The sequence below is a fragment of the Diabrotica virgifera genome, chromosome 9, assembly GCF_917563875.1.
Source record: "Diabrotica virgifera virgifera chromosome 9, PGI_DIABVI_V3a".
Lineage (NCBI taxonomy): Eukaryota > Metazoa > Arthropoda > Insecta > Coleoptera > Chrysomelidae > Diabrotica > Diabrotica virgifera.
In genome coordinates this window covers 197,534,640-197,551,346 of record NC_065451.1, presented here as the reverse complement: position 1 = coordinate 197,551,346, position 16,707 = coordinate 197,534,640, and the positions used below count along the sequence as shown (strand labels likewise).

General features: G+C 33.0%; 1 protein-coding gene across 1 annotated transcript in view; it reads left to right on the top strand.

The window, feature by feature from the left end:
- The window catches only part of LOC114330350 (LIM/homeobox protein Lhx9), an 811,204-nt gene extending 798,011 nt beyond the window's left edge, over positions 1-13,193 (top strand). The window contains exon 6 of the mRNA XM_050661390.1: positions 11,215-13,193. Within this exon, the coding sequence (XP_050517347.1) occupies positions 11,215-11,430 (216 nt within the window). The 3' untranslated portion in view covers positions 11,431-13,193. The remainder of the gene's footprint in view (positions 1-11,214) is intronic.
- The last annotated feature ends 3,514 nt before the right edge of the window (positions 13,194-16,707 follow it).

The window sequence follows — 16,707 nt, the reverse complement described above, 5'->3', positions numbered from 1 at the left end:
CATTTTTCGTAAAAGTAATAATAAAAGAGTTATCGTATGTGTAATGAATCAAAACGAAGTTAGTATCAATAAATTTGAGAAAAATTTGGAAAATATTTTTTTTCCAATTAGAAGCATGTAATTGCATATTTGAGCTTAGTTTTTATTTCCAAACAACTTTTCAGAATAAGCATTTTCGATATTGAGAGAAATAAAGGTACTTTACTCTTGAACGAAGTTCATATTTTTTGACATACCTCGTATAATATTCAGAAAATTTAATATCTGATGATTGAATCTTAGGTTTTGGGGCATGCAGAACTTTTTATAAAGAATAACTTTTTTTCGTAAAATTAATAATAAAAAAGTTTCCCATATGTTTCCAACTCAAGTAGACACGCTGTATATGCCAAAAAGTCATAATTTAAAAATAAAAATCGACCTGTCTGAGGATTTCTCTTGAAATTTGCCCATTCTCGAGATAATGAATTTATGCCAACTCAAACGTCCTCACTTAAACTACAGTGTCGCGCCCGCTTGATTAGCAATTAAAAAACAAAGGCGTTTCTGATATTGTATTGAGAGACTATTCTAAGACTAGTCTTAACTAGTCTATTAGACTAGTCTAAGAGCTAGTGAACCCTCCGACTAACGATCCTCCTGTAAGGCTAGAAATTTTTCTAGTGATAATTCATAGCACACCAAGGCTAAAAACCATGACCTGGCAGGCATCAGCGGTGAACGTGTATCTACCAGGTGAATCGAAAAGTGCAAATTTAGGGGGTAAAATAAACTTTCTCCTGTAAGGTTTAAATTTAAGTATGTGTTTGAGTAAGTCATTTAGAAGAAATGTATACAATAACAGGCGATTCTGAAGAGCATAAGACCTTGCCAGGCGAGGGGAAAGATAAGGGGTTTTTCCTAAAATTATTCTTTTTGCATCGAAAAAATTTTTTTTAGGTTTTTGAATCATTTCAAACAGAAAAGGTCTTTATTGATTTTTCTCATAAGTTAATAGTTTTTGTTATATAAGCCATTGAAAATTTTGAAAATTGCGAAATCGGCCATTTTTAACCCTAAATCGGACATTTATCTAAAAACTTCAATGTTGTTAAGGTACGTAGATATTCTTTAAACATTGATTGATGAAATCCCAAAGAGTTTTTTGAAATACAATATCGGAAATGCCTTTGTTTTTTAATTGCTAATCAAGCGGGCGCAATACTGTAGTATAAGTGAGGACGTTTGAGTTGGCATAAATTCATTATCTCGAGAAAGGACAAATTTCGAGAGAAATCCTCAGACAGCTCGCTTTTTATTTTTAAATTAGGACTTTTGGGCATATATAATACTAGTGACGTCATCCATCTAAGCGTGATGACGTAATCGATGATTTTTTTAAATGAGAGTAGGGGTTGTGTGATAGCTCTTTTAAAAGGTTATTTAATTCTCTATTCACTAATAAAACATTAACATAATTATTTATACAGGGTGTACAGAAAAATTTTTTATATTAAATTAACTTTGATTAAATTTGACAAATAGAAGAAAAATTTTTTTTGTACACCCTGTATAAATAATTATGTTAATGTTTATATTACTGAATAGAGAAATAAATAACCTTTCAAATGAGCTATCACACAACCCCTACTCTATATTTTAAAAAAATCATCGATTACGTCATCACGCCCAGATGGATGACGTCACTACTATTATATATATGCCAAAAAGTCTTAATTCAAAAATAAAAATCGACCTGTCTGAATCCAAAATACGAACTATACAGAGTATATCCAATTAGTTTTGTTTCATAGTGTTTCAGTATTTTATCGCTCGCAGCTTAAATATTACTATAAAGTTCATGAGCCAATATTTCCAGTTTTTTTTACAAGTAAGTTTATTCCAATTACCGCCAACGGGAATGTGCAATATTTTCCTCTTCGAGTATTGAACAAACTGTTTTAAAGCTTCTCAGATACTGACAAAATTTAGTGATCAGAACCCATTCTTTATCTAATATCTTGCAATATATTGAAAAATACTAAAGCAGTATCATTTATATCATTTTCTACTTAGATTTTATCCTCCAAATATTCGAAATCCTTTTCGATGCCTAAACTGTTTCGATTTTGTTCAACAACTTTTATGAAATCCTGGATAGCTAAGTTTAGAATATGTGCGAAACATAAAAAATGCTTATTTTTGTAGTCAAAACCGGGAACTAAAGTTTCCAGAGAACGTATCATTATATTATAGTTAACAGCTGCATTATCAATTGTCACACCTTGAATGTATTCAAGCACATCATTGACATCATAAAATTTTAGCACCTTAAAGAGAATCTTGGCAACAGATGCACATGTACGGCTTTTTTTAGCAGGCACAAATTCTAAAACAATTGCCTGAATTTAATAAAAAGGTCACCGGTGAATCACCGGACCGGGTAATCAAGAAGAAATTTCAAGATCTTGAAATTTCTTAAATCGAGACAAGATATAACCCAGATAGCACAAGTACGTTTTATGGACATCCAATGGACGTACATCTGTGTACATTGGAAAGTCCAATGGACGTCCCGCTAAGGTACAATGGACATCCGATGGACGTCCAACGAACGTCCAGATTTCACAAAATTGGACGTCCATAGAACGTCCGCTACAAACGTACAGTGTACGTTGTTGAAGCTTTCAGTGTACATCTTATGTACATTCAATGTACATCTGATGTACATTCAATGTACATCTGATGTACATTCAATGTACGTCTTATGGACATTTTTGTTGGGCACTTTTCAGAAAGCAATCTAGTGTCCATAATTTTTTGAATACATACATAGCAAAAAGCCTTTAGGTATCGGAAATAGTTCCTATAATACGAAACTTATACTTTAAAATATTGCACAAAATACCTTTTTTATTTCTCTTTATTATAACTTTATTATAGGAACTTCATTAATGCACGACTGCACTTGCACGATAAACAGCAAACACAAAGATATCACAGGATGTATTATATTGTATGTAATAGTTTAATAAAGACAAAATTCAGATAATGGCGCCCTATGAAGCATGCACATCAAAAGAGGTTTATTTCTGTTCTGTTCCTTGCAAACATTATTTCTTAGAACTTTAGAGTCAGTACGGTTGTATATTATAAGCGGGTTTGCCATTCTGTGAATTATCATAAATAAATCCTCCGTATTCCACAACAATTAACAGCGATAATCCCCTAAAAGTACCTGCCTAATACTACCTTTTACGACCGATAGCGTGAAGAGCGACAACGCTGTCAAGAAGATTCTCATTTAGTTTGGCGGGAAATTTAATAGTTACAAAATGCACATTTGAGATTTAAATTGGTAGTGTCTAATTATTGTAAGTTCTATAATTACCGATGCGCGATGTAGCTCCGTTATTCTGAAAAAGTTTACCATCGTTTTATCATCTAATATTATATAGGTTTAATTAAAATAATTTAAGTGGTTCAGTGTTTTAATCCAATGATGAAAAAATATGCGACTACATTTATTAGAAGCTTCGTGTATTCTACTAATATATTGCTTTGATTAAAACAAGAAGCTATATATAATTACTCATAATAATAGTCGCGTTTTGTGTAAAATCTTCATGGACCACAAATGGATGTCCAATGTACGTTGAAATCAAACGTCCAATGGACGTCGCGACACGGACGTACATAGTACGTCCAGTTTTGGTCCATGGACGTTTGTACATTATATGGACGTCCATCGAACGTTGTGTGCTATATGGGAAGATGTCAAGAAAATGTCAAGACAAGATTTTTTAAAATTTCTTGATTTTTTGTCAAGACAAGACAAAAAGTTGTTATCAAGACAAGAATTCTTATCTTGTCGACCCCTACTTTTTCTTGTTTCAATAGCTGCGCACGTGTTGTCTGTATTGCCTACTCAATTTTATCCCATTTTTTACTTACTTCAGATATGTACAGATAATTACTTCAAGTTAGTAAGTATGGTTTGATTGTTTCATCGTGTGTCGCAAATTAATTACCTAGCCATCGTATAAGCTCCTGGAGCCACCTCTGTCCAAGTAAGCCAAAGTGACCATCACGTCGGTCTCTTTCTTCCAATACTATTATCGCCACATCGACTTTATTGTTATTAATAGTAGTGTCCTTATTAGGAAGAAAATGGCCTCTTTCTTAGGCGTTTTACTCACCTGATTAGTACCGACTCATGCAAGTTTCATTAAATAGTATGCGGTGTCCTTCTTCTTCATTCTGTGAATAATAAAACTTAACATTTCTGTTTTATGGGCGCCATTTCTGACATTTTATGTAATTCCATACCCATGTTTTACACATCGCTTTTGTGTCGGTACAATAAACGCATTGATTTCAGATAATTCATTCAAATTCTTTATGTTTTTGTCGTTTTATATAAGGATAGACAATTTTTATACCGTTTATGTTTTAAATAGAAAACGGTTCTAGAAATTGTTGACGTTTGTTGGCATATTCACTTACCGGAAGGAAAGTGACATAACTCAAAAAATGCATAATTTCAGTTATCTTCTTAAATTGAATCCAAACACCTCTAATTTTACCACCCGTGTTGAGCTGACCCCCCCCCCCATTTGCAAAAATTAAAAAACAAATAGCCCTGATATGAGCTATTTATGAGCTTTCATATTCCGCAAACTAAAAATTTTGAGCTCGTTCCACTGAGCAGGAATTTAATACTTTAGTGGGGGGGCTGAGTCAGCCCCCCACTACTTAAAAATAGGAATATTGAATCGGTTTTTGCGGCAGAATTACGAGCTATTTATGATCTCTTGAAATTATATAGTTTCGATTTTTGAGCTCATCCCCTTCACCCCCAAACAACCCTTTAATTGATTTAACTTAAGAGAAAAATGCTGAGAAAACTTAAAATATATCGTATTGCGGATATAATTCCTATAGCTTATATACTCTAAGAATAAACTATTAAATCACGTGCATTCCGATTATTGAGCTACAACCCCTTCGCAAGAAAACCACCCTACCTTCCCGGCTTAAGAGAAAGTTGTACTTAAATGCATTAAATTAATTATTTGGCGACTACATATCATTTAATAATTTATAAGCTTTCAAATTACGCGCATTTAGATCAGTAAATTGCAATTTATTTTGTATAGTGCAGTCACTGAAGGTAAAAATCAACGATTACCTTCAATTTCGATGAACCTTCATCGATTTTCACGAAAATTGGTCAGTGGTTAGAGGATACCTCAAGAAACAAAGGTGACATGGTACCACCTTGCGCCTTTACCCTGAGGGTGGATACCGCCCCTTCTCGGGGGTGAAAATTATTTTATAAAAAATAACTGCACAAATCTATAAAAGAACAAATTATAAGCAAAATTTATTATATAAAGTTATTAAAATAAGTCAATACTTTTTTAGTTATTAAAGATCAAAAATTTTAATTATTCGTGAAAAAAATGCATGTTTTGAAGCGGTTTTTCGTAAATCACTGAAAAACTGAAGTTTTTACAAAAAAGTTAATAGTAGTTTAATTCGTATAGCTTATGTTCTAAGTATAAACTCTTAAATCACGCGCCTTTCGATTATTGAGCTACAACCCCTTCGCAAGAAAACCATCCCATATTCCCGGCTTAAGAGAGAGTTGTACTTAAAACAATTTAAATTAAATATTTAGCGACTAGATATCGTTTAATAATTAATTTATGAGCTCGCAAAATATACGCATCTCAATTATTGAATTGCCAGTTTCTTTCTATAGTGCAGTCACTGAAGGTAAAAATCAACTATGACCTTCAATTCCGGTAAATCTCCATTCATTTTCACGAAAATTGGTGAGCGGATTTTGATGCTATCAACTTTTTCTGGAGCTCATTTTTGATAGGTATTTCTAAGTACTTTGACAAGTATTTAGTACCTAAGTGTTATAAAATGCATCTCTTTCCTGTTGTTTAAGCTTGAATCCTTAGATTTGAACAGTCGCAGAAAAAACTATACATTTAATTACCAATAACTTACTTTAAATTAACATTAAAGGGGCGGTATCCACCCTCAGGGTAAAGGCGCAAGGTGGTACCATGTCACCTTTGTTTCTTGACGTATCCTCTAACCACTGACCAATTTTCGTGAAAATCGATGAAGGTTCACCGAAATTGAAGGTAATCGTTGATTTTTATCTTCAGTGACTGCTCTATACAAAATAAATTGCAATTTACTGATCTAAATGCGCGTAATTTGAAAGCTTATAAATTATTAAATGATATATGTAGTTGCCAAATAATTAATTTAATGCATTTTAAGTACAACTTTCTCTTAAGCCGGGAAGATAGGGTGGTTTTCTTGCGAAGGGGTTGTAGCTCAATAATCGAAATGCACGTGATTTAATAATTTATTCTTAGAGTATATAAGCTACAGGAATTATATCCGCAATACGATATATTTTAAGTTTCCTCAGCATTTTTCTCTTAAGTTAAATCAATTAAAGGGTTGTTTGGGGGTGAAGGGGATGAGCTCAAAAATCGAAACTATATAATTTCAAGAGCTCATAAATAGCTCGTAATTCTGCCGCAAAAACCGATTCAATATTCCTATAGTAAACTATAGTTCCACTAAAGTATTAAATTCCTGCTCAGTGGAAAGAGCTCAAAATTTTTAGTTTGCGGAATATGAAAGCTCATAAATAGCTCATAAATCAGGGCTATTTGTTTTTTGATTTTTGCAAGTAAGGGGGGGGGCAGCTCAACACGGGTAATTTTACCAGAAATGTGTAATATAGATGTTTACTTCCAACTTCGTAAGATGGCAGTAATGTCATTATTGATTTGACAGTAAAAGGAATATTTTATTCCGGAACAATAACAGTCTTTAATTATTATGCTCTGATGTTCATAAGGCTACGGCCAGACAAACTACAATTTGCGGCGCTGTAAGAGCAGTAAAATTAAACACGAAAAATGGATCCCACGCGCATTGAGTCACGCTTCATTTTACTGCTCTTACAACGCTGTAAATTGTCGCTTGTTTAGCCGTAGCCTAATAAACGTATCGTTATTTCTCATGAAAACCGCTGTATTTCGAGAAGTGTCCTAGGTATTTTACGTAAATTTTTAAAAAAGTGACCAATATTATAAAAGTGACATAACTCAAGATGTTGAACTTTTTTCTTTGCTAAATCAGATATATTATGGTGCGTCCGCATTGGTAAAAATTTGCGTCGAACAAGCTGTTCTTCGCAAATATTTCCGTGCTCGAAGTAAATTTTCGACGCACACAACGCACACGCTCCATCGGTTATCGTTTTCGATCGAAGATCAAATGATTTGAGCACCGCGTTCTCACTGGTAAAAATTTTCGACGCAAATTCTTGCGATGAACCATTAGTTCAATACGCACGAAAAATTTACCAATGCGGACGCGCCATTAGTTTTTTGGTTTTGCCTCTTACACAATTAGAAACGTTCACTTTATTATCCATAATCTTCGTTTTTAATTTATAAATTTTAGCAGTTACCGTTTAAAACTTTTAGGTAATACTGTTCTTCCACATGAGCGATATACCTAGATACCGAAACTGCAAAGTTGTTTATGAGATCCAGTTATTGAAAAGGATAAAAAGTTCATGAATGTTTGCACCAAATTTGAGTTTTACAGAAAAAAAAATACAAAAATATACCTACTATAGAATATATAATGTAAATATCTTCATCTTCAAGTGCCATCCTCGCAACGAAGGTCAGTCCTCGCTTTTGCTGCCAGTTTTACTACGTCTTCCAATAGTTCCAATATTTTTTGGAACACTTTTAGCTAGTCTGTCAGACACTTGTAAGTGGATATGTTTTACTCACCTGATTATAACATGGAAACATATTTTTCTTCTTTAAGTGCCATTATTACGATGGAGGTCGGAAATCATAATAGCTACTCGGACTTTGGAAGGAAAATTTATTTCTATCCAACTTTGGACATAGGCCTTCCCCACATCTTTCTATATCTGTCTGTCCTTGGCTGTGCTTTTCCAGTGAGTCCTTCCATCGCATCTGAGTTCTTTCTCTTCTTCCTCTTCTTTCTGTCTACAGTCTCTAGATTTGTATTTCAGCATTCCATCTTTTATCTTCCTGTCGCGCATTGTAGCACTCAAATCTCCATTTTAACCCTGTTATATGTTCTGTTACATTCTTACTTTTGTTTTCTGTTTTATCCATATATGTTTGATTTTCTTTCTTGCAGTTTTATTCCAAACATGGACCTTAGTAATAAAGCCCCAAATCTCAATAATGTACTTTCTCCTAAATAGAAATCTATTGTAAACAAATCATTGATAATTCCATGGGGGTACCACGATATTAATCATAATTTAGGAAAAAAGGCACAAATAAGCGGAGTTTATGAAAAATTGCAAAATGTGCAAAAAACACATACCTACTTAAAATGAGCAAAATGAACAAACCTCCAATCCGAGCTTTAGTAGTTACAATGCATTCTACAATAAATACCGAACATACTGAACTTAATCAGCTTGCTTCAAAATAAAAAAGCTTTCAAGATATGCATCACTAACTTCTTTTAAGCGACGTTTTTCGAAATAAAAATTATAAACAAACATTTTGTTTGTTTCAGCGGTCTTATCAGCTTTAAGCAGATATTTAGCTCCAGTCCTCCAAATTAATCAAATACATATAAGCGAGATGCAAAGAACAAGAGCAGATTAACGCTCTAGAAATAACTTCACATTGATAAATGCTGCGTTTGTCTAAATAAATGTACCGTTCGGGCACATCTCACGTGATATATTATTTCCGAGCTTTTTTCCGTGAGGAATCTATGTTAACAATCTCGTTTTATGTAATTCTTTCCGCAAAAGTAAAGTAGTATAATGCAGTCGTTATCTATAGTTATTTTTGAACGATTCCTTGTCACGCAGTGAATAGGATATCAAATTTTATTTTTAAATACTCAGTTTATAATAAGATTAAAACATGCGTTACAGGATTCTTTGATGTTCATTTTAAATCTATTTAATATCTGTTTCTAATGTGATTACGCAAATTTCACTACCATATGTTTATTTGCATCTAATAAAGAAAAGTTTATGTTTTATGGAATCGGATAAAATGATTTTTACACAATGTTAGTGAACATTTTCACGTTTCTCCATGAAGTCTTCTATCCCACCAAATTTTACGTTTGCAAATAGTTTAGATGTTGATGTTCTCGATCTTCCTACATAGTTTTTGTACTAAAAGTCAAGTTTAGGTAGGGAATTGATACACATCGATGAAAACCTAATGAAGTAATATTTAAATTTATTGACTCGTTGTAGATAAGCTAATGAAAGAATGAAATTACTAATGCTATATCAATCAGCCGTATGATTATTGGCCAATATCACTTTAGTGGCATATTTTTCAACAAACCGTAGTGTTGATTTATGCCTCGTCCTATGATCCTATGAATATATTTATATTTTTCGAGATTTATTCATGAATACAGTTTATAATAGGCATTAATCAAGAACACTGATCCAGTAAACGATCAAATAAAGCAGATATGAATTTCTTATTATTGAATGTGTAAATTTAAACGAAGTCTGCAAATTTGTCTGAGATATATATTTTTTATTGAAAAATGGTAAAATAATGGTAAAATTTTTTTATGGTAAAATAATTCTTCTTCTTCTTTTTTTATATAGGCAGTACTGCCTGTTTTCCTTCAACGGTGCCTTTCATTCTGTTCCTAAATTGCCATTTCATCTTCTCCTTGGGCGTCCCATACTTCTTCTGCCTAACGGTGACTTGTCCCTGGCTATTGTCCTGTCATGGTCGAAAAATTTATGTCAATGACCATTAGTTGTCGAGGCATAAAGCTAAATAAAAACAATTATTGGAATGGTTTCAATTTTTTTTATCTTAAAAAATAGTTATTTATGAAACAGTTCGTGAAGTATGCTTTTTGCGAACGCACGCGATGTTTAGAGCACGAGCGACAGGGGAGCGAGTGCTATACATCGCGTAAGTTCACAAAAAGTACTTCACACACAGTTTCATACAATATTTTATCTACGATAAACAAATAAAAGAACTGTAACACTTCGTCACTGGAATTAATTTCTATTCTACAATTTTTAGAAGTTTGACATTTAAAAATTCTAACTTTTTCAAACCACAAAACTGTCAAAACTTTTGTTGCAATTTATTGCTCATTATGGCATCACTATGATAACGCGAACGTTAAGGAGATTTGATAATATGAAAGTGTATCAAAAACAGTGCGAAAAAGTAAATCCCATTTAAAATACATTGTTATTTCACGCACACTTTAAACCCTTCACGCACTGCTATCTATAATGACAGTTTTCACAAACTCAAAACTAATACATAATATAATATGACATAGAGTAGATAATAGTTATTTATGAAACAGTTCGTAAAGTATGCTTTTTGAGAACGCACGCGATATTTAGATGCTATACATCGCGTAAGTTCGTAAAAAGTACTTCACGCACAGTTTCATACAATATTTTATCTACTCTTCGATAAACAAATAAAAAAACTGTAACTCTTCGTCACTGGAATTGATTTCTATTCTACAATTTTTAGGACTTTGACATTTAAAAATCCTAACTACTTTCAAACCACAAAACTGTCAAAAATTTTGTAGCTCATATTGTCATCACCATGACAACGAGAAAGTTAAGGATATTTGATTATATGAAAGTGTGCCAAAAAACCCATTGAAAGTGTGCGAAAAAGTAAATCCCATTTAAAATACATTGTTACTTCACGCACACTTTAAACCCTTTACGCACTGCTATCTATAATGACAGTTTTCACAAACTAAAAACTGATACATAATATGACATAAAGTAGATAAAATATTTTTTACGTTCAATATGGAATAATCATAGCTATGCCACACTCGTTTTTTCGGATTTTATATTTTTCATTGGGACTCCTAGGTACTCAAATCCCTCTACATTTCCAAATTTATTTCTGTTCCATTATTTGACAACCAACATGAAAAATATAAAACATTGCTTTTAGTGCGACTATTAACAGCAAATTTCTTTTGTTTTTATGGTTTTCTGTTTATTTTTTCCTACATGTTTAATCTCACAAATTAAATTTATAGTGTAACTAGAATATAGTTTACATGGTAATAATAATTATTTTTTGTATATATTATGAATTTTAAAATAAGTTAAGTTTACTCACATTCTCCCTTTCTTTCCAGGTATGGTTCCAAAACGCCCGAGCAAAATGGCGACGAATGATGCTAAAGCAGGAAGGAAAAGCGGGGGGCGACAAATGTTCCAGTGCTGACAGCATGACAGACATGGACCTCTACCCCCACGGACCAGGTTCCATAGGCAGCACGATTTCCATGAATCCCCACAGCCCCCCTTTCATAATGCCGCAGGGGAGTCCCTCCTCGCTAGACTGTTCCTGAGATAGGGAGTGTTCTCCTTTAGAAGGGATGAACAATTCCGTGATGCAAAGTAGCTGAAAGCGTAGTATTTATTGTACGGTAATCATGTGATTGTGATGGACTTTGACGAGATGTTTTAAGATAGGCAGGTGGTAAAAGAGATTGCGAAGCGAAAGATCAAGAGGAGATAGAGAAAAATTTACCGCATTTTATATGATCTGTAATTATGTGTATTTAAAACGTCATGTAATTTCAAGTTGACATTTGGAAAACACCTCACATTTATTTACTATTCTAATGTTTTGGCAATGCTGTTTGGATCTGACTATCTGACGTCAGGAATCTTGAATGACGTAACCATATTTTTGTAGTAATAAAACATATCTTGAAAAAACACCTCCATTCGTATAAAATTAAAGAAAAAGGCGTATAGCACATGAATACTACTAGTTTGTACATACATCTGAGACCGTGGTCCTTATTAGAAATCTGCTAACACACTATAAAATAAACAACGCAAAATGCTATGAAACAAATCATGTTTGGAATACTGAGAGAAAAGATCAGAAACACCGAGATAAGACGTAGAAGTAAGACCAGGAATATCTTGGAAGAAATTACAAAAATGAAATGGTACTGGGCAGATCATATAGCCAAGTATGATGATAACAGTTGGATATGGAAAATCCTAGAACGAAGACCAAGGAGGACGATAAAATGCATGGGAAGACCTCAAAAGAGATGGGTAGATGACATTAGATAGATAGATTGGCGCGTGCTAGAGAAAGATAGAAATAGTTGGGAGAGATCGACATTCAGGAGTAGATGAAAATGGTTGACGAAGACGAAGAAGACAATATAAACACTGATATGTTACACATTGCTGAAACATTGGTTTTCTTATAAAAATGCGAATTTTAAAAAAATTTTATGCTAGCGCATGATGTGAAGCCTGGTAACACAGTAAGAGAATGGTTTTTTGGCACAGATTGGCAATCATCTGATAGATGCAGTCGCTCATTCTATAAAAGACGTGAGAGAGATGTTTCACAACTCAAGAAGGAAACAGGTAGTTTGGGTCTTCGAAAAGAAATAAGATAGTACATGTTAATTATTCGGTCAGTTGTTACAAATGGAAGTGAAACATGGACTCTACATCGGTGGGTAACAAATACGTTGCTATTATTTGAACGGAAGGTTCTCTGAATGATATTTGGCACTCAAAGATATGAATTATTGACAGGGGAGTGGAAAAGGTGCCGCAATGCTGACTTGGGTACTCTGTATGGCACTGAAAACATCGACAGACATATAAAAGCTAACCGGATAAGATGGGCAGGTCATGTGATAAGATCAGAGGAAGACATACTGTTAAAGACAGCAGTGCTTTTTGAGAAATCAAACGGTACAAGATCAGTAGGCCGTCCCAGAAAAACATAGAAGGATAATGTTGAAGCCGATTTCTCTAGGATTGGGGTACAACAAGGAGAATGTAAAATAACTTGTGAACGGTGAAGTCATCAATAATTCGCGATGTGCGGACGATACAGTACTCACAGCTTCAAGTCAAGAAGATATGCAAACACTACTTGATAGTGTCGTTGAGAGTTGTAGGGAGGCAGGTCTGGATCTGAACATACGGAAAACCAAAATACTCGTAATAAGTAACAACAGCATATAAAACCGTCTAGATATAGGCTTTTGATTATGTACTATAGAAAGGAACTACAACGTTAACGGGGTTTTATTACTTCATATGGTCAATGAATCTCTATATATGAAAAAACCGCGGAGTGCTACCATTTAAAGGGGTGCGTTTTTGAGAAATGGGTGAATTAGTCCCTGGGCACAGGTTACATTAGGGTGAGTTCTATGCACTTTTGGTACAAACACGTCTACATAAAAATTGTACCTGGTTCAATTTCCTATCTAAATATAACTTTTTAAAGTCAAAGATGCTTTTTTTTACAAAAATATATTCAAAAGAAAAAGCCCAAAGAAACCCAAAAGAAAGAAATTTTGTTTTTTGTCCCGTAACTTTTGTCCACGGGGATAAAGGTATAGACATTGCTTCACAGAAAAAAAACTTACATATTTTCTCTTTAAAATGATGCTTAGTAGAGGTCGTTAGGATTTACAGTTTTTGCAATATGATTTTTCAAAGTTCGCCATTCACAGCAATTTTGGGCAATTTTCCTTGTTATTTCGCAAATATTTTTCTGTAACTTTTTTCTACGCAACTTTAGGCATATGCAATGGTACATGTAAGAGGAATAGAAATCAATTACCTTTAAAATGTTCTACTGTATAATGTTGTACGACTTCTTTTAAAGAGGTTATCTTTTTCAAGATTTTATACTTTTAACAAGTTTTTATATTTTTTACGATTATTTTTTAAATTTCCCATTATAACTTTTTTTCTTCTACATTTAGGTATATATTATAATAAAAAAGAAAGCTTATTCTGTTTACTTTAAAATGGTGTATTATAAAAAATTCTAGGATTATTTTTGAATAAGATATGCTTTTTCAAAATGTAATAAGTACTTGCAACGATTTTTGATTTTAGGATTATTTTTTAAATTTCTCCTTATAACTCTTTTATGTGATTGTGTGTTATGATTGAATCTTATTTTTTATGGGTAATACCTTGGATCCACTTGACTCGGTCGGGCAAACTTCAAAATATGGATTAATTCCAATATTTACTGTCAAAGCTCCTGCACCACAAGCTTTACTTGAAAAAATAGCGTGTAAATGTACCAAAGGATGTACAAAAAACTGCCGTTGTAGGAAGATAGGAATTAGTTTTTCAATATTCTGCAAAGGGTGCATGTGCATGGGTACTAATTGTGGGACTCTAAGATAACTGAGGTGTCAGAGGAAGATATTGAAGCTAATGCTAACGAAGAGATGGACTTTGATTTTGAAATTTTTTAAATGTCAACGTTTAAATAATTTTAACTAAAGTGATGTTTTCTAAGACTAATGTTTATGTAATTTTTGTAAAAGAAATAATTTTAAATAATACAGGTAAAAAAATATCAAAGAATCACTCGGTTTCCATTATTTAAATATAGATGATACACCATTTTAAAGAACAGAAAGTAAGCCCTCTTTATTCAGCAATATATAGTATATTCATGTACAAGAAAAAAAAAGTTATAATGAGAAATTTAAAAAATAATCCTAAAATCAAAAATCGTTGCAAGTACTTATTACATTTTGAAAAATAATATCTTATTCAAAAATAATCCTCGAATTTTTTGTAATACAAAATTTTAAAGTAAACAAAATAAGCTTTTTTTATTATATAATATAATATATACCTAAATGTAGAAGAAAAAAAGTTATAATGAGATATTTCAAAGATAATCGTAAAAAATGTAAAAAATAATATTTTTTTATATTAGGTATTATATATTATATAATATAATATTATATTATATATACTATATATAATATAATATTATATAATACACAATATATCATATAATAATATAATTTTATTTTTATATTATATTATAAAAAATCGTTAAAAGTATAAAATTTTGAAAAACCATAATCTCTTTAAAAAAAGTCGTACAACGTTAGACAGTAGACCATTGTAAAGCTAATTGATTTCTATTTCTATTACGTGTACCATTTCATATACCTAAAGTTACGTGGAAAAAAGTTACAGAACAATATTTGCGAAATTACAAGGAAAATTGCCCAAAATGGCTGTGAGTGGCGAACTTTAAAAAATCATATTTCGAAAACTATAAATCCTAATTACCTCTACTACACAACATTTTAAAGAAGAAATATGTAGATTTTTTTTCTGTAAAGCAATATCTATACCTATATCCTCGTGGACAAAAGTTATGGGACAAAAAACAAAATTTCTTTCTTTTGGGTTTCTTTGTGCTTTTTCTTTTGAATATATTTTTGTAAAAAAAAAGTATCATTGACTTTAAAAAGCGATATTTAGATAGGAAATTTAACCAGGAACAATTTTTATGTAGGTATGTTTATACCAAAAGTGCATAGAACTCACCCAAATGTAACCTGTGCCCAGGGACTAATTCACCCATTTCTCAAAAATGCACCCCTTTAAATGGTAGCACTCCGCGGTTTTTTCATATATAGATGTCCATTGACCATATGAAATAATAAAACCCCGTTAACGTTGTAGTTCCTTTTAGCTATCTTATTTTGAATATAATCAATAGCCTAATATGTAAATAATACCAAACTTGAGAAAGTTGATAAAATCGTTTACCTTGGACAGCAATTAAATTGTAACGCAGAAAGTCACGGCGAAATTAGATCTAGGATAGAGCAAGCTAGAGCCGCTTTTAGAAGGATGTCCAAGGTGTTATGTAACGGAGACCTAAAATTGGCATTGAGGATCCGCCTACTTCGCTGCTACGTGTTCTCGGTCTTATTTTATGCTGTCGAGTCCTGGACTGTGAATAAAATCGATCTAAATCGCATTGAGGCTTTCAAACTGTGGTGCTATAGAAGAATTTTAAAAGTTTCCTGGGTGGAGATTCAGAACTTCCACAATACTCGAACGTCTCAGCAAGACTACTGAGATCATAAAAAGCATCAAACAGAGAAAGCTGAAGTATTTAGGACATGTAATGGAAGGCTACAGAATACCATGCAAGGAAAAACAGCAGGCGAACGCAGTCCAGGACGAAGAAGAACCTCACGGTTGAAGAACTTGCGAGATTGGTATGGTGTTGATACAAGCATGCTATTTAGGGTGGCAGTGAATAAAATTAAGATAGCTATGATGGTAACCAACATTCTGAAAGGACATGGTACATGAAGAAGAAGAATGGGAAATAGAAGCGCAATATCGTAGAAGATGGAGGGCTATATTGTGAATACTTGCCCCCCGAGCTGTAAAGACAATCGAGAAGAAAAGAAGAATATCGCCAATCTCCATTCGATACAGCACCTAAAGAAAGAAAGGATTCTTATCAAGTAAGCTTCTGTAGGAAGCTTGGTTCCTACAGAACCAAGTTCAACAGCAGGCTTGGTGAATATCAATGAATATCAGTGATATTCGACAATTTTGCTCAAAAGAGGAGAGATCGAAACTTCAATAAAGCCATAATGCGTCATAAATTTAGGTGGCTGCCAACGTAACTACAAGGTAGTGACCTATAGAATACAAGGAGGACTTTTAAAAGATCGGTGCGGGACTGGCAAGGTTGGAGGCACAGTTTGGATAGGCCAAGGCACGATTGGAGCTGTAGCGGCATCAGAGAGAAAGGCAAAACACTGGATTCTTATCAATTAAAG